Source organism: Danio rerio, chromosome 7, assembly GCF_052040795.2.
Source record: "Danio rerio strain M-AB ecotype USA chromosome 7, GRCz13ab, whole genome shotgun sequence".
Taxonomy (NCBI): domain Eukaryota; kingdom Metazoa; phylum Chordata; class Actinopteri; order Cypriniformes; family Danionidae; genus Danio; species Danio rerio.
The window spans coordinates 4,497,250-4,523,088 of NC_141027.1; the positions used below are offsets into that span (position 1 = coordinate 4,497,250).

At 42.5% G+C, this 25,839-nt stretch overlaps 2 protein-coding genes across 2 annotated transcripts; one reads left to right on the forward strand and one right to left on the reverse strand.

Annotated features, from left to right (window-relative positions):
* Nucleotides 1-662: 662 nt before the first annotated feature.
* On the forward strand, nt 663-4,616 carry si:dkey-28d5.3. The gene is made up of 5 exons (XM_087260453.1): nt 663-725; nt 846-884; nt 977-1,333; nt 2,706-3,041; nt 3,200-4,616. Exons 2-5 carry the CDS (start codon nt 848-850, stop codon nt 3,559-3,561), a joined length of 1,092 nt encoding a protein of 363 aa, XP_087116579.1. The 5' UTR covers nt 663-725; nt 846-847; the 3' UTR covers nt 3,562-4,616.
* A 5,677-nt stretch (nt 4,617-10,293) lies between these two features.
* Nucleotides 10,294-24,290, reverse strand: si:dkey-28d5.15. The gene is made up of 5 exons (XM_087260477.1): nt 24,253-24,290; nt 22,056-22,099; nt 15,474-15,809; nt 13,825-14,178; nt 10,294-11,826 (listed from the first exon to the last, which is right to left on the reverse strand). Exons 3-5 carry the CDS (start codon nt 15,754-15,756, stop codon nt 11,465-11,467), a joined length of 999 nt encoding a protein of 332 aa, XP_087116603.1. The 5' UTR covers nt 15,757-15,809; nt 22,056-22,099; nt 24,253-24,290; the 3' UTR covers nt 10,294-11,464.
* Between the last annotated feature and the right edge of the window lie 1,549 nt (nt 24,291-25,839).

The window sequence follows — 25,839 nt, forward strand, 5'->3', positions numbered from 1 at the left end:
TACACTGAATTCATAATTTTTTTTGTGTGCCACCCCAAGATTTGGTGCGGCCTCTTCTGGCCACCCCTAAGAAAATTTTCTGGGGGCGCCACTGGTGTTGTTTACCATTTTGGTTTTATTGATATCAGTTTTGTGTTAAAGCATGTTCAAACTTTTGCAGAACGTCTCAGTAGTCTGATCTCTTAAGTTACATACAGTACAGTAGTAAGTGTTTAAGGATGGATTGTTCAGGAGCATGAACTATATTACTAGTCAAACAATGAAGTTACATGATTGGTTGACAAAACAAAACAAAAAAAGTCTGATCAGGGGTCAGCACAATGAAGCTTATGTAGCTGTCTAGGTAAAGGAGATTCATTTGCATCAGCTCTGGGTTTAGACAGCAGTGTTTATCAATCTAGTTACTAGTGCTTCATGGCTAACCTTCAGCCCATATCATGAACAAAAGCATAAAAAACTCTAGTCACTGTCATAGATCCAGAGAATGTGGCTAAATAATGTTTATTATTATTATTATTATTACATTGGACATGTTTCATGTTTACTAATACTGCCTGACACACATGCCATGATGCAAATAAGGGCCTATAAAGGAAGTGAAATGTGGTTTTAAAAAAATAAACAAATGTGATTTGAATGACGGAAGAGTGCATATACAGAATAATCACAGCCTGAAGCTGCAGACAGAAACATCAGACGGAGAACAGAAACACACCAGCTCTGAGGTAACTACTACTAACATCTACAGTCTTAAACTAATGTTGTCTTGATGACTGTGAATCATGTTATGATCCTGTTTACTAAAATATTATTTTAAAATGTTTTTCAATGTGTTTCTTCCTCAGAAATGGCTCAAACTCTATATTTCCCTCTTCTCCTCATTGGTGAGTGTGTTTGTAGTTTTATTTATGGTTTATAGTTTCATTAGGTTTGACTCTGTTCTGAAGAGCATTAAAGCAAAGTGTCTCTTTCACAGCTCTCTGCTCCATATCTGAATGTGTTCAGCGTCAGTATCACTTTATAAATGAGAAGAAGAACTGGACTGAAGCTCAGAAATACTGCAGAGAGAAATACACAGATCTGGCCACTGTTGACAACATGAACAACACGATCCGGCTGTTGAAGAGCGTGGATAATGGAGTTGTTGAGAAAATCTGGATTGGTCTTCATAAGACGAGTGTTTATAAATGGCATTGGTCTTCAGGTGATCCTGTGCTCTTTCTGAACTGGACATCTAGAGAGCCAGCCGGCAGTAATGAGTGTACTGTGATGAATAATGGACAATGGATTAATGAGGCATGTAGTAATACTCGTGTCTTCGTCTGCTACAACAGTGAGTACAAACCCTAGAGTAACAAACATTAATTTAACAAAATATGCTTCAAATGGACATTTAAATATAACAGTAGTAAACCGAAATATTTGTAAGTCAGATCTAACTTGTAATATTGTAGAAAATATATGTCTGACAAACCTACTATTGACTGAAAGGCAAACATGAAGGCTCAACTCCTATTCTACCCCCTAGCCCAGGGGTGTCAAACTCAATTCCTGGAGGGGCGAAGCCCTGCACAGTTTAGTTCCAACCCTGCTCCAACACAGTTACTTGTAGGTTTCAAACAAGCCTGAAGGACTCAATTAATTTGATCAGGTGTGATTAATTAGGGTTGGAAGTAAACTGTGCAGAGCTGCGGCCCTTTTGGAACTGAGTTTGACACCTGTGCCCTAGCCCTTCCCCTTAACGCTGCCCCTCGTTTTGCGTGTTCCCGTGAAGGGGTAAGGGATGTCCCAATTCTCTTTAGCTTAAAGGCATATGGCTAAGGGGAAAGGCTAGATAGCCCTTCATATGGAGATTTTCCAGGAACACATTTAAAACCAAGAGGTAAGAAATTTTCCCAGAATACACCAACCACAACTGCAGTATTACTGAACCCGGAATAAAGGAGATCCAAAAATTAGTATTTTTTTTTTGTTATTATTATGAATTTTTACAACAAGCTACATGTTTTAATATTCAGAACTGCTTTTGTATTTTACTGTCATGCTTTAAAAAAAAAACTCATAATCATAACTGCTGTATGGAGGTCCTACAACGTTCTGACACTCGAATCCCCTGTTAGAAGAGTCTAGTGACTGGGAATGAGCTTTTTACTTTGTCTGCTATAATGTTAAAGTTGTTTTTGTGTGTTTACGTAGATGAATATGGCCACTGTATAAAATGCACAGTATAGTTATGAGCTTATTGTCACATTATATCATTAAGATAACATAATATATGCATTCAGTGATTTCCTGAAGATAAATCACAAAAAATTACACAACTGGAATACCTACAGCAGTCGCCATCGTCTGATTTCATATGAAGCAAGACGTGTACAGGTGCTGTAGTGCTGTCCCAATTCTTAGGGGTAAATCTTAAAGCCCTTCACATTCTGTTTCAAGGGCCAAGGGGAAGGGGTACAAAAATAGAGTTGGGATTGGGCCAAAAACAGATGTTAAAGTTATCATTTAAAATGTTATAGTCTTGCTTGCTAGTTTGGGGACTTTAAATGGTAATTGTAGTAAAATCTATAATCAACATGAACTCATAATAAATCATAATAACACATTTTTTTAAACTTCAGTGCTGCTTCTGTTCACAGTCAAAGTATACAGCAGAATAAGAATAAACTAATAATATTATGTTTTAATTGATTTTATTAAAGTGAGCAGAGGACTGGTGTTTGTTGATGAGACGAAGAACTGGAGAGATGCTCAGAGTTACTGCAGACAGAATCACACTGATCTGGTAAGTGTGAGGAACCAGAATGAGAATCAACAACTGAAGGAGTTCATTAACAGTCAGAAACCTGGATATGAAGTCTGGATCGGTCTGTTCAGAGACCCATGGCACTGGTCAGATCAGAGCAACTCCTCATTTAGATACTGGGCCCCTACTAGTCCAAATGTTGCAGACAACGCAGTGATTGAACCAAACACATCGGGACGATGGGGTGACTACTATAGTGAATACCATCTGTTTCCTTTTGTGTGTCATGAAGGTGAGCAGATCCTCCAAACACACTCAATCCATCATCAGCTCCAGATCTCTTAAAGTTGACTCTACATGTCTGACATGACAAATTCCTCCACAGTGTTTGTTCTGCATGTTGTTGTTGATCAGTCTCTCTCTCTAGTTTCTGCTTTGTTTTGTGTCCAGATAAACTGATTGTGATCCAGCAGAATCTGTCGTGGTCTGAAGCTCTGAGATACTGCAGACAGCATCATGTGGATCTGGTCTCGGTTCAGTCAGTGGAGACGCAGCGTCGTGTGATGAACGTGGTTAAACTGGCGTCTACTGAGGCGGTGTGGTTGGGTTTACGTCACTCCTGTGCTTTGGGCATCTGGTTCTGGGTGAGTGGACAGACCGTGTGCTATCAGAACTGGGCTCCAGGGAACGGCACATCAGAGGAGGACTGTGAGCCCACAGTGAGATCTGGAGCAGTTCAGTCTGGAGGAGATCAGACCTGGATCAGCCGTCCTGAAACTGACCGACTCAACTTCATCTGCAGAAACTACTGAGAGTGAAGAAGTAAGATGAGGAATGTGTTCATTTATCACTGAAGTAATAATTTTACATCAAATATTCAACTTCAGCAGGCATTAGTGTACAGTAGTGATGAGCATATTTGAAGTGCAGCTTTGTGGGGATTTGAAATCTTTTTTAACTAAACTGTTAAAGCTGGAGAATTGGGTAAAATATAAACAAACCCAAAATTTGGTTCTATAAATTACATAAAAAATAAAAAGCTAGAAATGTTTTTTTTTTGTCTACATTTTACTCAAAATTGGGCTAAAATATATATATTTTTTAGTGTATTCTGGTTTAGGACACATCAAACTGGCAATCATGTGATTTCACTGAATGAAGCTTTATTATTTCATTCATTATACAGAATGATTTTAAATTTCAGTGTTTTGTCACTTGTGAGTGAAGCTTCTGTGAACCTGTGTCCGTATACTCAATAACTGGCATCTGATCTTTTTCTTTTAAATGAGTTTTCCTATATTCTTCAGTTGATCTCTGTATGCTGGTTATGGGCATGATGGGTAAATGTTTTTCACCTATAGATTTGTCTTTATTATTTCTATCACATCTTTATATTAGAAATGACTGGTTGAATGTGAATCATTGAGCATTATTAACCTCAGTGAAATTCAAAAATGGTTATTCTTTAAAAAATAAAGTTGGTTATTTAAATATTTACAATCCTTTTGTGTTGAAATGCATCACCAACACCAGCTGAAATAAACATGTGAACCAGCAATTTTATCTCTTTACTGTTTTCTCATCAGAATTAAATGACATAATTTCATATATTAAATACTAATAATAATCTGTCTTTATACAGATGTATTAAAAAGGGCGTTATCGAGATGCAAAATTAAACATTTCTACATTTATTATTATTATTATTTCAACAATAACAAAAAAGTTTATTTACATTTTAACACATTACAGACAGCCTTTTATAAAAAGCTAGTTTTGCATTTTACTCTTGAACATTTTTGCATTTGTCAAATAAATGACACTGAAAAAATGTAAACAATTTGAACAATAAAAATATCCAACTCTTATTTCAACAATAGCTGACTGTTCATCCTACAGTTTTACGTCAGAGATGCAAATATTGTCCATACAGAACGTCAAAGCCTTCTGTGTAAGCAAATGAATAATGAAGATGTGCACGCACACACGCACACACACACACACATATATATATATATATATATATATATATATATATATATATATATATATATATATGATAGGGCTGGACAATAATTTAAAATCAATATATATCGAAATAGATTATTTTTTTTTTTCAATAACGGTGAAATGATTTTTAAACCCATTTCTGGTATTTCAATATATATTTGCATATGTATTTTTTATCATAAATGTAAGATCTTATACCTTTCATTTGTCACTGAATGACTTTCCGTGCTCAGAATGAGCGTGATGTCACTTGCGTGATGACGTACATCACAGACACTCTGCCACTGCAAGTGCTCAGAAGTTGATTAAGCTGCACCATCGCAAAAAGCAACAAAATGCTACTGAATGAGTGCCCTGAATACAGATATGGGGAAACAAGCTTCCATAAGTAAGAATGCAGACAAATTAGTTGATGGGAGAGAAAAGATGAATGCAGTAGTGTGGAAGTTCTGCTTTTTAAGTTCCGATAAACTTCGGTAAAATAAAGTTTCGGTGCTCTGCAAAATGTTCGGGAGAGTGGTGCTGACTAGGGAACACATCAAATCTATTCAGCCCGATAGAACATACTGAGAGTCAGAAGCAATGACAGAAGATGAGGCATCATATAAGTTTAAGTCAACCTGTCGCCAACCATCCACCTTCCTGACACCGACATAGAGGTAAAGTTGGTTTTATATTCGCACATTCAGACTTTCCCCTTAATAATATAATTTCATAAAAGTATTATTTGCAAACTAAATAGAGAAATCATATTAGCAGCCAATGACTACATCATTATTCACAGTGAAAAAAACAGTGTTAATGTTGTTTTCAAGTCATACTTGCATGCTAATTCCGATCGAATATTCATAGTAAACAACAGAGACTTTTAAATGAACAAATGTGCGAATATAAAACCAACTTTACCTCTATGACACCGACACCAAACACAGATGGCTATGAGGCGCCATGTGGGATTTAAATCAAACTTCGCTTATCAACACGTGCATGTACACCTATAAATTACTCGCATATAAACATTTATTATTTTCAAAACATGTGTGAAACTTGCGCATATATAAACTTGATGCATGCATACGTCCACATACACACGCTAAGATATATAAACTCTCTCCGTGACTACACTTGATCCTCGCATAAACACCCAAATTAACACATACACAAACTCGCTGCATGCTGGTATAGAACTCAAATTTACAAAATAAAAATCACAAAAACATTTATCAGGAATCTGGTTATTGCTAAGCTGATGAAATAGTAAGAATGTGATTAATAGAGGTATTAAACATGATGAATAATGAAAATGTGTTATTTAAATATTAGTGTATATAAATAGACTATATAAAATATATAAGAACTGTTTTGTTAAACCTTTTCATTTAATAAGGTAATTACATACACAAATATAAATAGTTAGAACCCTTAAAAGACTTTCAAGATGAAAAGCAACCAGAACTATGAATATACTCAAGCAACTCTTCTCTTTTGCAAATATGTAGCCCATACTCTTGTTGATTTATTTATTATTATAATTATTATTTTATTTTTTTTACGATGTGGATTTTGGTATTATTTTGGTAAATAAATTTGTTAAATATTCAGCATATACAAAAAAAAGATACAATTTTTTGTCCATCACGTTGGTCAAGCTAACCCCCATGAACTATGTCTATATATATATATATATATATATATATATATATATATATATATATATGTGTGTGTGTGTGTGTGTGTGTGTGTGTGTGTGTGTGTGTGTGTGTGTGTGTGTGTAGGCTAAATAAAAATAAAAAAGAACATAATTTTTTTTGTCTTTTTTTTTATTTAAAGAAAAAATATAAGAGCCTGGAGGTATTATAGACTTTGCATATTCAGTTAGCAGACATTTGATTGTGTGCGTTCTTGGCAGTGTTTTCATGTCTTTTTAATATTGTTCATAATGATATCGGAATTATAATGTATCGAACGATATTAAGAAATATATCGTGATATAAATTTTTGCAATATCGCCCAGCCCTAATATATGAATGTGTTTATGTTTTATAAACAAAAAAATTAATAATAGGAGTAAACATCATAATTAAATAAATAAATATATATATATATATATATATATATATATATATATATATATATATATATATATATATATATCATACAACAATAAATCGTTGTATGAATTCTGCACTGTTTAAATAATTTACCATTTAAAACATGTGAAGGTCATGTGACCATCAGGAAGAACGCAGCATCTCATTTCTTAAAGGACGCTTCCTCTGCCCTCGCGGTCTCCTGAGTTCGTTCTTTCTAGGACACTTGGCAAGACTGGTCTCCACAAGAACGCAAGTCCGTTCTCTCCGTTCTTGGAATTGAGAAACAGCCCAGATGAATATGGAGCAGCTGTTTCACTGGTGTCTGAACACAAAGAGCTGTAAAAAAAACATAACAGCAACTACAATGATGTCAGTCAGAGCAGAGAGCAGAAAGGAGGATTTGATGGTGAGTTTCATTTCACTTTTCTTTTCTGACTTGTAAGTTCATTAAGTACCATCAAATGTCATGGCTAATTTTGTGTGTTCACTCTTCTCAACGCTAATGAAAATCGCCTGGGTTTGAATGCAAAAAAACCTTACAGAATGAAATGTCTGTCACTTGTAATGAAAGAAAAATACTTTTCTAAGGGATACTACAGGGCACTAGAGGGCGCTGGTGAGATACATAGAGGGTATAAAGAAAGAGAAGAAGAAGAGAGGGTAGTTTTTTTTATGGAGCACATGGTTCTTTGAGGCTACTTCAAACTAATAGGAATTTTGTGAAGTATTAGTGGAGAAACCTAGAGTTTTAAGCTCAACTTAAGGACTTCCATAATGTTTTAAGGGTATGATGTCTGATTAATTTTAGACGATTTTTCTTGGAGGCCATCATGCAGTTACTTTCAAACATTAACTGTGAGTTTTGAAGAAGTGGATTAGTGATTTTCAGCGCACTCAATGTTTTTTTTTTGTACAGAAGAAGAGACCATCATCAAACAGCTAAGACATTATATTTTTTTTTTTTTCTTGTGTTTGGGAGAAGTTTAAAAGAGTTTGGGGATTTATTAGTTTTGTTTTTGAGTGCATTGTTTCAGTTAACCAGTATGTTTCCACTTGGAAAATAAAATATACTTGCATTGAATAAATATTTGCTAGCATCAGTATTTCACTAATATCCTAGTGGTAACCTCTTTTTAATGTGACTACAATGAATAAAACAATTGAAAAGTTACAACGCCTCAAAAAACACTGACAATAAATGAGATGGGAAAGCGTCCCAATGTGAACAAGCCATAAAGGGGTGGTCCAGAATGTAATTTTAGGGCTTGGTTGTGTTTATAAGATGTGTGCTTATGTTTCAATTGAAGGAAATAACATGTTTTTCATAACTCTTAAATTGATTATATACAGCTACTCAGCTAACATGAAAACGACTGTCATATTTCCTAGTTCCTACAACAGGCCCGCCCTCAAGAGGCTATGATAGGTCATCTGTCATAATAAGCTGCAGTTCGCGGATCAGTTCCATGTCACGCTCGTACAAGCATGCAGTTTTATGCTGTGTAAACAGTCAGTCAACCTCATTCCAGCTCTCTAAAATAAAATCTGACTAGTGTCTGTAACGACTGAAAATGGAGTGCGGCTCCTTTAAGAGCCATTGTGTGTGTGTGTGTGTGTGTGTGTGTGTGTGTGTGTGTGTGTGTGTGTGTGAAATGTCTCTAGACGCGTGTAAGCACATGTGCAGATGTTTATTTTTATTTTTCTCTGATGCTCGGATTAAGTTATTGTTCTGTGATATATAGTGATGCTGTTGACGAAAGAATAAAGCACAAGATGTGGGATGCGACCTGTGTGAGCTTTTATTGATTTTTCTGCTTCAAGAGTCAGGTGAGCTCTTATGTATTTTTTTAACTCAACACGTTTTTCACATATATTTGGAATATGCAGATGTAAGTAATATGAATCGTTCACATATCTTTTGCGAGTTCATTATCTGAGATGTAGAACTCAGGAAAAGCTGTTGTCTTCATGCTAGCTGAGTAGCTGTATATAATCAATTTAAGATTTATGAAAAAATAACACGATTTCCTTCAAGTGAAACATGAACACACATTATTTTGCATCTTATAAACACAATCGAGCCTTAAAATGACATTCTGGACCACCCCTTTAAGGCTTGTACTCATTGGGACGCTTTCCGATCTCATTTATTGTCAGTGTGTTTCGAGACATGTTTCTGCATTCCAAAGATACATGAACTGTGAAAATAGACCAAATCATTCAGCTAATGTAAACGTTTTAGCTTGGGAAGATGATTTTTGAAAAAGTAGCTCTGACGGTGAGGGAGAGAAGGACATCGACATAGCCTCAGAAAACTTTTTACAGAAATCTCATTTTGCATGCTATCTTCACCAAATTTGAAATATAAACTAGCGCTGTTAAAATGAGTTCGTTAACGCATGCGATTAATTTTAAATATTTAACGCGTTACCAAAAATTAACGCAAGTTAATTTAACGCAGGTTTTTTTTACTTCCTGTTGTGGTGGACGAGTGTTTAACATGCAAGAAATGTGGATAAGACCAAGGAAGCACTTTTTGAAGGCAAGTTTCAGTATAAAACAATTAGTCACATCACCAGGCTCTCCAAAGTTTCATGCAATTTGGGGTGTTTCATTTTTAACTTTCGACTTCTGTTGTAAGTTGATACCGCATGGCGAACAGAAAGAAAATCCTCCGCATTTCGTGACTCAGTGTTCCTTTAGGTAATAAAATCACTGCTTAGGCTACATGGTAGATTTTTAATAAGAGTATAATCTTAATCATATTAAAATCTGAGTATTGGTGTCTTATGTAAATGTACTCAGAAAGTCTCTGGTGAAGTCGTGAGCTGTCAAAGACAGGGCATTACTTTGCCTTTCAGCATGAGCCCTCCAAGTTTAGCGTGTTTCCTCATTAAACGCAACGAAAGCGTATGCTTCACGTTGTGGTGTTAGAATCCTTGTGAAATACAGTAATACTTTAGGACGCTTAGTTTAAGCAAATTTGATGAACGTGATCGTGCGTGTTGAATCTGAGGGGAGTCGCTCCAGTATGGAAGGCTGTTTGGGCCAAAACGTCTGCAGCGCGTTGTGTGTGTGTGTGTGTGTGTGTCTGTGTCAGGCCCGTTGAGGGGTGTCAGGGGTGGAGTGAGCGACGTATCTGAGTAGGGGCGTGTGCGCGCGAGATGTACCTGAAGGACGGTGGGGGTGAGTTGCGCGCAACATAGGCTACCTGAAGAGCTAGGAGGGATGCAGGGGAGACGGGTGTGCAATGTATTTAACGACCGGTTTGCGAGAAATTATCATTCATTTGCGGGCATTTGGGAGTCTCTGTGCACTTGCGGGATACTCCTAGTCTTAGCAACTGGATGAATATAAAGGAGGATTAAGCTAAATTGGTTCTACTCTATAATTAATGTTCTCAACTCACAGCAATAAAACTTTACAATGAGTGCAACAGTTTGTATTCTATAGTTTATTATTATAATTTTTCATTTTCCATATCTGCAATTCCTGTATTTTGGCATTTTTTTGCAGTCCACTTAGAATACAACATGGAAATCAATGTTTGCTTTATTGGCATTGATTGTTTTGAAATTTAAATGTCATTAACATGCTTGTGTTTTTATTTCTGTAATAAATATGGCTGTCAAGCCAGGATCTTGATGGTTTACTGTGGGTTTGTTGTTTACATGAAGAAATCTGTGTTGAAAGTTAAACAAAAATTCTTATAAAACATTATATTTTGAATTTAAATAGTTTTTGTCTTGCGTTTACATTAATTTTACATTTCAATAGCCAAAATTACAAGTTTCAGTATTTTAAATGCGATTAATCGCGATTAATCACAATACTTTTTTTTAAAAAGGTGCGATTAATTAGTTGATTTTTTTTAATCGATTGACAGCACTAATATAAACTCATAAAATACTTGGCTTTCAAGGCATATTTTTTCTAGTAAATTACATTGTTTTCATGTGTTTCTATATGGAAAACTAATACATTTTTTCCTCATGAATTCATAATGTATAACTTTTTATATTTGTTAACATGTAACTTCTCCTTTTACCACAATAAAGCTCAAAGTGACTTCTTTCCAATGATACATAATTTGTGTTTGTAGCTTGCTGGAGCCTGGAACTGTTACTATTTAAAGTTAGGTAGGTGTAAATCCCCAAAATTGAGTGCTGGCTAACAGGTTAAGCTAAATTTTTCCCCCGAATGTCTACAGAACAAATCATTGTTATACAATAACTTGCCTAATTACCCTAACCTGCCTAGTTAACCTAATTAACCTAGTTCAGCCTTTCAATGTCACTGTAAGCTGTATAGAAGTGTCTTGAAGAATATCTAGTCAAATATTATTTACTGTCATCATGGCAAAGATAAAATAAATCAGTTATTAGAGATGAGTTATTAAAACTATTATGCTTAGAAATGTGTTGAAGAAAAATTATCTCCGTTAAAAAGAAATTGGGGAAAAAATAAATAGCAGGGCTAATAATTCTGACTTCAACTGTATGTACCATATATTAAATACCCGGCCTGTTGCCCTTGGGCACCTCAGCCAATGATTGAATCAAATGTAGGGATCACACAATGATCTTGCATGACAGATATGTGTTTCCATTCACTAATATCTGCTGCAGATGAAGTTGAGTCTGTCAGTTTCAGGACGGCTGATCCAGGTCTGATCTCCTCCAGACTGAACTGCTCCAGATCTCACTGTGGGCTCACAGTCCTCCTCTGATGTGCCGTTCCCTGGAGCCCAGTTCTGATAGCACACGGTCTCTCCACTCACCCAGAACCAGATGCCCAAAATGTGGGAGAAACGCAAACCCAACCACACCGCCTCAGTAGACGCCTTTTCAACCACGTTCATCACCTCATACTGCATCTCCACTGACTGAACCGAGACCAGATCCACATGATTCTGTCTGCAGTATCTCAGAGCTTCAGACCACGACAGCTTCTGCTGGATCACAATCAGTTTATCTGGACACAAAACAAAGCAGAAACTAGAGAGAGACTCATCAACAACAACATGCAGAACAAACACTGTGGAGGAATTTGACATGTCAGACATGTAGAGTCAACTTTAAGAGATCTGGGGCCTCATGTATGACGAGCTGCGTTGAATTAATACTAATAATGGTTGAATCCCACACATATTTTCTTTGTACATCCGAATTAACGTGAAACTGAGCGCATGTGCATGAGTGCAAAACCCTTCCCTGCATTTTTCCCCGTATGAATATGGTAATGACTCCACTTTGGCAAAATAAAAGGCAAGAAAGAAGAGAAACTTCACAGAATGTGAATTGGAGGTGCTTCTATTGGAGGTAGACCGGAGAAAACCTGTGTTATTTGCAAGTTTGTCCCCTGGAATTAATAACAAAAGAAAAAATAGAGTGGGAGAGTTTAGCTGTCGCGGTTAATGCAGTGGGGTCTAAACATCACACTGTGAGTGAATTAAAAAAAGAAATGATCCGATGTAAAGGTGCAGGTTAAGAGGAGAACAGCAGGACACCGTCAGAGTGTGGCCCGAACAGGCCGGGGTACAGGGGATCAGGGGCGTTGCTAGGGTCGAAAGGGATGAGGGGCTTAGCCCCAAAGAAGTTGCCTCGCCCCCCCAACATTGACATTGCATGTTACAGTAGAATATAGCTAATAATAAGCTAGATGCATAAACTCACTGTGATTTAACTATTACAGAAACAGATGTGACTTGCTATATCATATAAATATGTCTAGATATCTATGTCATATCTAGAAAGCTAGTACAATTTACGTTTTTTTGACTATCTTGCATGTTTTTACATTGATATGATGCACATTTTACTGATTATAGTTATTTTATTTCACCAAAACTACACACATTTTATACTGTGGAAACAAATAAGCTTCATCAGTTGTTAAAACTATTCAGTTTCGCGAAAGAGTTGTATTATTACCTCATTAGCTTCAGCTCCTCAAAATAATGAATGAATGAAGTGCAGTGGTGGGATTTTTTTAACACCATGTGACAACAGAGCCACTCCCACCTGCCGGTAGAAACAGGTACTGCTGAACAGCTGACTATTTAATTACCCGACACAAAAGCTGCGTTAAGTGGAATGTTCGTGATGTATGTGGTAATTTTCAGTACTTAGATAACAAAATAAATGTTATACAACATATTTTTTATTTAAGTGCAACATATTCCAAGAGATCAGGGGGCTTTTGACAATACATCAGGGGCTTAAGCCCCCAAAGCCCCCCCCTCGCAACGCCACTGCAGGGGATGCTGAACTAACACCCTTTGAGGAGAGAGTTGCCTCAATTGTGGGTGACTCTTTAATGTCTGGAGTAGTATCCGTGTCTGTGGGAGACACAGATGTTTCAGAGGAACACTTTATATGGGCGGTACAGCACCACCGGCATTTCAGCTGCCAAATCGCCTGCTTTACAACTTTGCGAGGATGAATTAATCATGGGTTGACCAAGAACACCTTGCTACAATATTTGTTAAGAGCATTTGAGCATCACATATTATTTGCACATTTATTAAATGGAAATGTTTCAGATTCACGAATGCAAATTCACCTTCAGATGGCATCTTTATAGCAATTTACGTGGAGTCGATCGCTCCGATTACATTGGGAAAACCGGCCACCGCTTTAATGTTTGGCTGGTCAACTGCATGGTAAGGAAACCTTATAAACCTGCTAGACATGCGGATGATCCCATCCCACACAGCTGCCATTGCACAGCTCAATGATACTTTGTAGTGTGCAATTTAACATGATTGCCTCAAGGAGTCGCCAATGAAAATAAAACAAACACACACAAGAAATGCACGTATGCCAGGCATAAAGTTGGCCTGGAACAACGCACATTCTCATGTTCATTTCATCGTTAGTAAATCCAAACGTGAGCATCAAACCGCAAAGATTGATAAATGAGGCACCTGGAGCTGATGATGGATTGAGTGTGTTTGGAGGATCTGCTTACCTTCATGACACACAAAAGGAAGCTGGTGGTCACAAGAAATGTCTATCCATCGTCCCTGGGCATCCTTTTCAACTGCTGTACAGTTTTCATGATCTCCAACATTATTTGGTTCACCAAGTTTCCAATTACTAAATGAGTAGTTGCTCTGATCTGACCACTGCCACGAGTCTCTGAACAGACCGATCCAGACATCAGATCCTGGTTCAGGTTTCGGACTGTCATTAATGAACTTCTCCAGCTGTTGATTCTCATTCTGGTTCCTCACACTGACCAGATCAATGTGATTCTGTCTGCAGTAACTCTGAGCATCTCCCCAGTTCTTCGACTGATTGACAAACACCAGTCCTCTGCTCGCTTTAAGAAAATCAAATGGTAATATTATTTTATCATTTCATTCTTATTCTACTTGGAATGTAAACAGAAGTCGTGGGAAAAGCTTAAGAAAAGCCTGTCTTACCAAAAAGTTGAGTGGCTATGAGTACATGTTGTTTATTATTATAAGTATGGTTCAAGAGTTCACACTTAGCTGATGATTGATTATAAGCAAGTTTGTCATGCTGTCCCAAGAGAGAGCTCTGAGCTCAAAAGGTCCTTGAGCCCTGGGCTACCTCCCATTTACAGGGTGAGATCTCGACAACTCCCCCTTTTTGTTAAGAGCTGACTTAATGATTGCTATGAGGAGATATACTGCAGGATGAGAGACTGACTATAGTGCTAAATTTAGATTGATCAATTCACTTGTAGTGCATGTTTTTGGAATGTGGGAGGAAACCGGAGAACCTGGGGGAAACCCACGCAGACACAAGAAGAACATGCTAACCTCACACAGAAATGACAGCCAGCCTGTTAAAGGACTAGAACCGGTGGCATTCCTGCTGTAAGACAATAGTGCTAACCACTGGGCCACCGTGCCGCCCTTTGAAGGGAAAGGTGGAGGAGTAGGGGTGGAAGGGGGGATTCTTCAAATCAAAGATGACTGTTGTGAGAAACCCTGGCTCTTTATAGTGGGTTAGGAATCGTCTGATTGGTGGATCATACATGGTTAATGCATAACCAGTCGTGTTCAATCATAATCACCTGATCCTCTCGAAATTAGTTTATAAATAAACTTCACTTACAATTGTAAATCTTTAAAGAATAACCTCTAAAACTATAATTAATAATACAACATTGCTTTTCCAGTTTTCTTTTTTAATTACATTCATTCATTCATTTTCTTTTCAGTATTAATCTGGGGTGGCCACAACGGAATGAATGCTAACTTATCCATATATGTTTTTACACAGCTGATGCCCTTCCAGCTGCAACCAAACACTGGGAAACAGCCATACTCTTGCATTCACATACATTATGACCAATTTAGTTTACCTATACCGCATGTCTTTGGATTGTGGGTAAAACCGGAGCACCCAGAGGAATCCCATGCCAACACTGGGAGAACATGCAAACTCCACACAGAAATGCCAACTGACCCAGAATCCTTCTTCCTGTGAGGCGATCATGCTACCCACTGTGCAACCATAGTGGATTTGACCTCAACAGATTTTGTTTTGCATCTATACTTAGTTTAGAATGTTTTCCATCGTGACATTTAAATTTCAGTTTAAAACTTTTGTCAATCAATGTTTGTTGTAAGAGTTTGTACTCACTGTTGTAGCAGACAAAAAAACAGTCTTTGTTGCAAGGCAAATCATGCCACTCTCCATTTCTCATAAAAGCACACTCATCTTTGCCGTCAGGTTGTTTATCTCCCCAGTTCAAAAAGAGCACAGGATCACCTGAAGACCACTGCCATTTCCTCTCAAGACCAATCCAGAGACGTACATTATTTACAATTTTCATTAGCTCAGTTGTGTCATTCATGCTGTCAACGGTGGCCAGATCTGTGTATTTCTCTCTGCAGTATCTCTGAGCTTCAGTCCAGGTCTTCATCTCATTAATAAAGTGATACTGACGCTGAACACATTCAGATATGGAGCAGAAAACTGTAAAAAAAAAAAAAAAAAAGTAAAAGAAAAAAGACACGGGTTTAAAACAGAGGTTTTAGTTTAAAACAGAGTCAAACCTAATGAAACTATTATTTATAAGTAAAACTACAAACACACTCACCAATGAGGAGAAGAGAGAACGTTCGAGGTTACAGAAGTAACCCTTCGTTCCCCGAGGAGGGGAACGGAAGTGCCATGAATGGGAGGATTCGGATCAGAAGCCGCTTATCTGGAGAGTATTGAACGGGCCAATGAATGAATTTAATTGGCAGCGTAAGCTTGCGCAGGTGTGCGACATCTGCAATCATCTCAGCATATAAGCACACCTGAAGCCAGCAGACGCCATCCTTTTAAGCTGAAGAGACTTTCAAACAGCTAAGGGACAGTCATTATGGCGACGGAATATGGCACTTCCGTTCCCCTCCTCGGGGAACGAAGGGTTACTTCTGTAACCTCGAACGTTCCCCTTCGGTTGGGGAACTTCAGTGCCATGAATGGGAGAATATGGAAAGCGCCATAATGACTGCACCTTACCAACACCCCCGATGAGGAGATAGTCAAGCAAGCGTGACGCACCCACATCATGGGGGGCGCGGTCCTCCAACGTGTCCCTGGCCCTAATTTATCCTACTTCAACAGAAGTTTTACGGATTTAGATATATTTTTTGGGAGTCGTGAGCATCTAGATAATTCTAGGAAATACGACAGTACGTTGGGAAGCGTGCAATCCCGATAGGGAGGACGCTGCGGAGGCCATCCGTTACCCAAGGGGGGGATAGATGGCAGAATTTACCTATGGACTAGCCCTAAAAAGGGGGAGTACGCATAGCAAAGAGTGGTTAGCGGAGAGGGAAGACACGGGTCCGCCCAGGGGGGGGGACTTAACCGTGGCGGAATAAGCATATGGTATCGCCTAGTGGGGATCACGCATAGCAGGCACCTATACCCAAAACGCGGGCTGACCAGCGGGCAGACCTACAACGTAGTGGGCCAGCAAGTGACTCCTCCGCTGAGTCAGTGCTGGGGGCCACGGAGGAATCTGCAGGGCTCACCTGACGGGGAACTTTACTGACAGATAAAAAAGGCGCACGTACCTCCGTGTTAGGGAGAATGGCGCAGCAAGCGTGTTTCAACACCCTACCGAGTTGTCTCCTCAATCACCAAAGGGTTACCTAATACCCTTGAGGAAACCGGCTCCACTCGCAGATTGTAAAACCTTGCAAATGTGTTGGGTGTCGCCCAGCCCGCAGCTCTACAGATGTCTGTTAGAGAGGCGCCGCGTGCACGCGCCCAAGAGGATGCAACGCTCCGAGTGGAGTGTGCACGTACTCCCGGGGGACACGGCTGACCTCGACTCGAATAAGCGAGTGAAATGGCATCCACAATCCAGTGGGATAATCTTTGTTTCGATACGGCACTTCCCTGCTGCCGACCGCCATAACAGACAAAGAGCTGCTCAGATGATCTAAAATTCTGAGTACGGTCCACATAAATGCGCAGAGCGCGAACTGGACAAAGTAAAGAAAGGGCTGGGTCTGCCTCCTCCGGGGGCAGCGCTTGCAGGTTCACTACCTGATCTCTAAAGGGGGTGGTAGGAACCTTGGGCACATAACCGGGGCGGGGTCTCAGGATAACGTGAGAGTAATCCGGCCCGAATTCCAGGCACGAGTCACTGACCGAAAATGCCTCCAGGTCCCCGACCCTCTTGATGGAGGCCAACGCAACCAGCAGAGCTGTCTTCAGGGACAGAAATCTTAGAGATACTGATTCGAGTGGCTCAAAGGGATCGGATCGCAGACTCGTGAGAACGAGGGCAAGATCCCAAGAGGGCATGAGAGGGGGGCGAGATGGATTAATTCGCCTAGCACCCCTAAGGAACTGGATGACCAGGTTATGCTTTCCCACGGTGCCGCCAGCTACCGCGCTATGATAAGCGGAGATGGCGGCCACGTAAACCTTGAGAGTGGAGGGCGACAGCCTGCTGTCCAACTTCTCTTGAAGGAAAGAGAGCACAACACTAATCTGGCAATTTCGGGGGTCTTCTCTGCGAGAGACGCACCATTCAGTGAATAGACTCCACTTCAGGGCGTAGGCGCGCCTCGTGGAGGGGGCTCTAGCCTGAGTGATGGTATTAACCACCGCAGTCGGTAGGTTACCTAAGTCTTCCTCGCGTCTAGGGACCACACGTGGAGGTTCCAAAGATCGGGGCGAGGGTGCCAGATGGTGCCCTGTCCCTGAGAGAGTAGGTCCTCTCTCAAAGGGATCCGCCAGGGGAGGGCCGTCGCGAGGAGTGAGAGCTCTGATATCCAGGTCCGGTTGGGCCAAAGGGGCGCAACTAGCAGAACCTGTTCCTCGTCCTCCCTGACCTTGCACAGAAACTGCGCGAGCAGGCTCACTGGGGGAAACGCATACTTGCGCATGCCCCGAGGCCAGCTGTGGGCCAGTGCATCCGTGCCGAGAGAGCCCTCGGTCAGGGAAAAAAACAACTGGCAGTGAGCGTTCTCGGGGGAAGCAACAGATCGATCTGGGCCTCCCCGAATCGCGCCCATATCAGCTGAACAGACTCGGGGTGGAGTCTCCATTCTCCAGGGCGTAACAGCTGTCGTGAGAGCGCATCGGCTGCACGATTGAGCGTGCCTGGGACGTGAATGGCGCGCAGCGATTTCAGCTGCGGGTGACTCCAGAGGAGCAGACGGCGGGCGAGCTGAGACATGCGGCGAGAGCGCATACCCCCCATGCGGTTGATATACGCCGCCGCCGCCGTACTGTCCGTCCTGACCAGCACGTGTTGCCGCTCCAGCACCGGTAAAAAGCGGTGGAGAGCGAGGAACACTGCCAACAGCTCTAGGCGATTGATATGCCAATGCAGCTGGGCACCCTTCCAGAGGCCCGCAGCCGCATGCCCGCGACACACGGCCCCCCAACCCGTGTTGGAAGCGTCTGTTGAAACAACAACATGGCTGGACGCCTGTCCTAGAGGCACACCGGCCTGTAGGAACGAGGGGTCGTTCCAAGGGCTGAGGGCGCGGCGACACAGCGCAGTAACCGAGACCCGGTGTGTGCCCGCGTGCCATGCGCGTCTGGGGACCCGATCGTGAAGCCAGTGCTGAAGTGGTCTCATATGGAGCAACCCGAGCGGCGTGACGGCGGCTGCGGATGCCATATGCCCCAGGAGCCTCTGAAAGAACTTCAGTGGGACCACTAGTTTGCTGTCGAGCTCCCTCAGACAGTTCAGCAACAGGCGAGCGCGTTCCTCGGAGAGGTGCGCTACCATGGTGATCGAGTCCAGCTCCATCCCGAGAAAAGAAATCCTCTGCACGGGGGCGAGTTTGCTCTTTTCTCGGTTGACCTGAAGCCCCAGTAGGCGGAGATGCCGAAGCACCTCGTCCCTGTGCATAATCAATTGCTCCCGCGAGTGGGCTAAAATCAGCCAGTCGTCGAGATAACTGAGTATGCGAATGCCCGCGAGCCGAAGGGGCGCTAGGGCACCCTCCGCGAGTTTGGTGAAGACCCGCGGAGACAGAGAGAGCCCGAAGGGGAGGACCTTGTACAGCCACGCTTGACCCTCGAACGCAAACCGCAGAAATTGGCGGTGGCGTGGAAGAATGGAGACATGGAAATACGCGTCCTTCAGGTCTATGGCTGCAAACCAATCCCGAGGACGAACGCATTAGAGAATGCGCCTCTGCGTGAGCATTCTGAACGGCAGCTTGTGCAGACAGCGGTTCAAAACGCGCAGATCTAGGATTGGCCGTGACCCACCGCTCTTTTTGGGTACGATGAAGTATGGGCTGTAAAAACCACTCTCCATCTCGGCTGGAGGAACCGGCTCGATTGCACCCTTCGCCAGGAGGGCAGCAATCTCCTCTCGCAAGACAGGGGCGGACAGGGGGTTGACCCTGGAGAAATACACGCCCGTAAACTTGGGGGGCCGTTTCGCGAACTGAATCGCGTAACCGAGTCTGATTGTGCGTATGAGCCACCGCGAGGGGCTGGCCCGCGCTAACCAGGCAGGCAGAGCCCTCGCTAATGGAGTCATCGCTACAATCGCTGACGTACCAGCGGTGGGGCAGCGCGGAGTGGGTGTGCTGATCCGGGAAGCACGAGGGTCCCGCGGAAAAGCTGGAGGAGAGCGATTTGCTCTGGCTCCGCACCCTGACTCCGGAGAGGGGGCTGGAGGGCTGAGGGAAGGGAGACCGTCCCCCCAGCGCTCGTGAGCCACTGGCGAAGCACATAGAGTCTGCGAGCCGGAAGGCAGCGCGTCCCGGACTGGCAGAACTCGTGCAGTCACATCCGGGGAAGGGAAAAAGTGCTCTTTTACTGATGTTTTGGTGGCACTGAAAAGTACCGTTGTTATCGGGGCCCCGCCCTCCAGCGGGGAAAGAGCAAGTTTCCTCTTCTCCGGATGGCCTGTCTCAGGGACGCTTCGCGGTCCGTTTACCGGACTTAACGGCGCCCTGGGCAGGAGGGGCTGCCTGCTTTCGAGGTGAACGCCGCGCCCACTTGGCCGGAGGCGCAGGCGGGGGCGGGGCAGCACTCGTTGGCGGGCGCCCTCGGCGAGGAACAGCGGAGGTGGATGGCTCGGCGGGCGGAGCGGGCCTACGGCCACGCCGATAGATGACATTGCCCATCGCATCCGACTGCTCTTTCACCGCCTTGAATTCCTGGGTGAATTCACCGACGGTGTCGCCGAACAGGCCAGCCTGGGATATGGGCGAGTCAAGAAAGCCAACTTTGTCAACGTCGCGCATATCGGCCAGGTTTAGCCAGAGGTGGCGTTCCTGAACCACAAGTGTGGACATCGTCCTCCCCAGCGCACACGCGGCGGACTTAGTAGTCCGAAGAGCATAGTCGGTCGCGGTGCGCAGCTCATGTAATAAGCTTGGGTTGGACCCGCCCTCGTGCAGCTCGGCCAGCGCCTGCGCTTGGTAGCGCTGGTAGGTGGCCATCGCGTGCAAAGCAGAAGCAGCCTGGCCCGCAGCCTTATAAGCTCTGGCTCCGAGGGAGGCAGACAACCTACAGGCTTTGGACGGGAGGCGGGGCAAACCCCGCCACGTAGAGGCGCCGCGCGGACAAAGATTGACCGCGATAGCGCGCTCCACTGACGGGATCGCCTCATACCCCCTGGCAGCTCCGCCGTCAAGGGCGGTGAGGGCGGAGGCACTCGCAGCACGGGCAGAGAAAGGTGCCCTCCAGGACTGCGTGAGCCTACTGTGCACTTCCGGGAAGAAGGGGACGAGAGGCTTCGAAGGCTTCGCCTTCTGGTCCTCTACGTAGCACCCATCTAGTCGGTCCGGCCGCGGAGCTGGGGGATAAACCATCTCCAACCCCACGGCCGAAGCAGCCCGGGAAAGCACGGCTAACATGTCCGCTTCAGGATCCGATTTGACAGCGCTCACCTGCCCGGAGGGGGCGAGCGGGTCCGGATCTTCGTCGGACAGTGAAAGCCCACCCTCCGATGCCGCGGAGGACATCTGATCTCCGGTGTCAGCGAGTGTGAGAGCTACCATCTGGTTAGACGGATCACTCTCACCACCCGAAGCTTGGATGGAGCGCCGTGAGGAGCGAGAGGTCCGCGAGCCCGTGGGCGGCGGATTAGCTCCCGCTGAAACCCTCAGATCTGCCCGAGCGCCCGCTGCTTTTTTAGAACAGGAGGCAACTGGGGTGGCTCGCTCTCTTGCGAAAGTTAGCCGCGATCTTAGCTGTGCAACGGTCATGGCATCGCAATGACGACATGAACCGCCCGCGAGCACCGCATTAACATGCTGGACCCCCAAACATTCAATGCAGTGATCGTGTCCATCATCCGGAGACAGGAAACCCCTGCATCCAGAAACGCACAGTCGGAGCGCCATCCTGAAAAGGACGTGCTGCACGACTGTGTTGCTCTTTTAGGAAAGTTGCAACTATACGCACCGCTCTGGAGGACCGGACCCAAAGAACCGCAGGCAAGGGAGTAACCCAGCTCGACCGTCTGCCACCGCGAAGACCCACTCTGGACCGGGAGACACACTCGTTCGCTCTGAAGTGCTGATCAGCAAGAGGAACCCTCATCGACTCACTCAGAAAGGATCTGAAGCGAAAAGGATGGCGTCTGCTGGCTTCAGGTGTGCTTATATGCTGAGATGATTGCAGATGTCGCACACCTGCGCAAGCTTACGCTGCCAATTAAATTCATTCATTGGCCCGTTCAATACTCTCCAGATAAGCGGCTTCTGATCCGAATCCTCCCATTCATGGCACTGAAGTTCCCCAACCGAAGGGGAACTGTAGTTTCTGGGCCATTTCTGAGGAAAAAAACACATTGAATAACTCTTACATTCATCTTTACCACTATTTAAACAAGGCTAGTTTTCCAAAAGACAAGTTACAATTCTTTTTACTCAATGTTTCTCACTCATGTACGAACTCAAACGGTACTAACATTTCTGTTTTGTACAAAGGTAGGAGTGCCTGTGTTTTACATGTAGGCTGTCACTGAAACCCAGGTCCCAGTCATTCCCCTCGCTGGCCAGCAGAGGTCACCATCACTGGACTATTAAGCATTACGTCATCCTCTTACACTGATAGCCTGCACACTTGAAGCGCGTTCACTTGATCACCCACGCTCACGCTTATAAGCAGCACACACTCATTCATAGGGTAGTCTTGTTCTGCCCAGGCTAACACTACTGAGTGTTTCTCAATACCAAGTGTTCTCAAAGTGGGGGTCAATAAAGGGGGGTCGCCTGGTGATTTCCAAAAATCTATTCATTTTTATTAAACCATAAGAATTACCATATTTCATCCATAACCTACTGAAGAGAAAAATAGTTGTTTATACCATATAAAGTTACTATAGTAGCTTATAGTTACTACTTCTATTGGATTGCAACGTATTAAAGACAAAGCAATAGTGTCAGAAGCAGCAGATTTCATAACACCTGGTTAAACTTTGTGGACCATTTACAGCTCTCATACATTTAAAAAAATTAAAAGAAGAATAGACTTGGGTGCATTAGTGTGTGTGCTCAATTGCATGCAAGGTTTCTGTATTTATAACCACCTCAGAGTATATTGGGGGTCGCGACTCACTGGCATTGACATTTTTGGGGTCACGGCCTGAAAAGTTTGGGAACCGCTGCTCTATACTGCATGCTTTCCTGTTCCTTACCTTACCTTGCCTTGTTCCTCGACCTCATCCTGCCAGCCGCCTGCCTTGTACCTCTGCCTGATTATCGACTTTGATCCCTGCCGCCTGCCTTTGAACTCAAGCCTGTTCACCGACCTTGATATTCGCCGCCTGCCTCAGACCCATGCCTGAACATTCAGACTGTGATTACCTGCCGTCCATCCTTCAACGTAACACTATTGTGTTTGATGTGAGTTCGCACACGCATTACATCTGTGTGCTTGTGTTTATTAAACTTGTGTTTAATAAATTTACTGCAAATGGATCCCTCTGTGTCAGCCCCTTCATTACATAAGCATTGCACAAGACGACATGTTCAGAATATGTAAAACTGTAGTTTATTTACTGCCATTCAACACATTTTATTAAATGTATTTTAAAATAGTAGATTTACATTTAAGCACTTTGAAATGTAAAGTAAAACACTGTTGCTTGTTTAGTGTTTAAAACATTTTACTTTTTTTTTTTTTTTTTTAAAACACAAAATTTTGACATGATAGTTTTATAGAACTTTATATAGTAAACCTACTAAAATGAATGTTATATTATAATTTTCACATTATGTGATTGACTGCAAAAATGAAAGTATTTTTTACCTGAAACTGATTTTATAGTAGACCGTCTATGCCAGGCATTCTCAAACCTCGGTTCTGGAGAGCCGGTGTTCTGCAGATTTTAGCTCCAACTTGCCTCAACACACCTGTAAAAATTCTTATAGAAAGCCTAGTAAGAGCTTGGTTAGCCAGCCCAGGTGTGTATCTGATTGGGGTTGGAGCTACAATCTGCAGGACACCGGACCTCCAGGACTGAGATTCAGAATTTCTGTTCTAAACCATTTAATTGATCTGACTCTTCTTGTTAATTTTTTTAATTCTTTGCAGCATAGCCTCCATTACTGAACACCTAAATACTGGCAAAGTAGAGGTTAGTAAGGCATTTCACACTGACCCAACAAAAAGGCAATTGCAGACATTCACACTAGTACAGGATTATATTTCTCACAGGACTACAGAGTTTGCTGAAAACAGTAGGTAATTTGCTCTGGAAATTTTTACAGAGGTTGTGTGTGAGAGCAGAAAGACATGTCAGATTCACAATGTATGTCTGTGAAACAGAAATTTCTCTAATGTCCCCCAGAAAAACTAGAGGACTACTGCGAATATGGCTAGAACATGATCATGTATATAAAATAATGTTAGCAGTTGATAGCATAACTACGTAAAAATCTAAATAATTCTGATTAAAGTCTGTAGATGTGTGTGTTCTTACCTCAGAGCTGGTGTGTTTCTGTCCTCAGTCTGATGTTTCTGTCTGCAGCTTCAGACTATTTGATTATTTTATATGATATTATTTATTCATTCCTCCAAACAGAGGCCTTCCTCGTTCATTTATTGCTCATTTGTATATTTATTCTGTGTTGGTCTTTGTTAATGTTCTTGCTAGGAAGCATATTGATTTGAATATAGTTGAGTTCAAAGTCTAGGGTGACATGGAGGCGCAGTGGGTAGCACGATCGCCTCACCGCAAGAAGGTCGCTGGTTCGAGCCTTGGCTGGGTCAGTTGGCATTTCTGTGTGGAGTTTGCATGTTCTCTCTGTGTTGGCATGGGTTTCCTTCGGGTACGCTGGTTTCCCCCACACATCCAAAGACATGCTGTAATATCTCAAAACTGTATTACATCCTTCAAGCCACCAGGGGGCACAGTCATATTGTCCTATACTCCTCAACATTAGATGGCAGTAGTGACACCTGTTCCTTTAAACTCCCCTGTAATCAGCCTAATCACCACCACCTGTTCTTTGCTCTATATAAGGCTGTTTTGTATTCTTCTCTGTTCTCTGTGCGGAACCCTTCTTAGCTGCCTTGTCCGGTGTCCAGTTAAGTAGTGGTGGGCAAAGCAAGGCTTCATGAGACAGTTGAAGCAAATGTTGAAGCTTTGAAATGTTTCGAAACCCCACTCCACTCAACATAGTGGTCATTTTTTTTTGTATTGCGCTGAAACAGCCTTAACAAAGAACAGTTTAGCAAATAGCACTTTATAGGATTGAACCTTGAAGTGATTTAGTGGAGCAGGTTGAGTTCCTGACTACTATGCCGGGATAGTGGGTTTGAATCCAGGCTGATACAGCCATTTTGAAATGCTTAATATCAGGTTGAAATGCTGTGTTCTTGTATGGTTTCAACATTGGTCTGACATCCGAATAAACACTTTGTGAATAAATATGTCTTGTTTTGGACATAAAACAGGGTTGTTGCTAGATCAGACACAGTTGTGGCCAAAAATTTACGATAATTATTTATATTATTAATTAAATTTGCCATTGTATTTTATTAACGTCTTCTCAAAACCTAAACCCAACCATTACAGTACTGTAAACATATTAATTATTGTTTTGCAGTGTTATAAGCAATATCAGGCGTATCAGCAGCTGTATCATATCTAGACTACACCATAAAACAGTAACATGATTAAAAAGATAAAATCATGATTTTGGAGTATTTTTACAAGTCGGGATTTGAACCCAAAAGTCATTTAAAGCACATTAAGTGCGCATGGACGGTCCACTAGGTCATACAAGACAGAATGTTGGTTTTGACCCTGTCAGTCAAATGCAGATTCTCCAGGTCTCGAAACACTTCTGAAATTATTAATGCTTTGAATCGCTTTAGTCATGTGACTAGGTGTTTTGAAACACTTTAGTCATGTGACCTGGGTCTTTTGGATCATGCTTTGGTGCAGTGTTTCGAAACACTTGCGCTTCAGATCACGACACTGTGTCGAAACGACACTTTCACGTCAGCCATCCCTACAGTTACGTTGTTCTCAAGATCTTTGCTTGCTATTTTCTTATTTGAT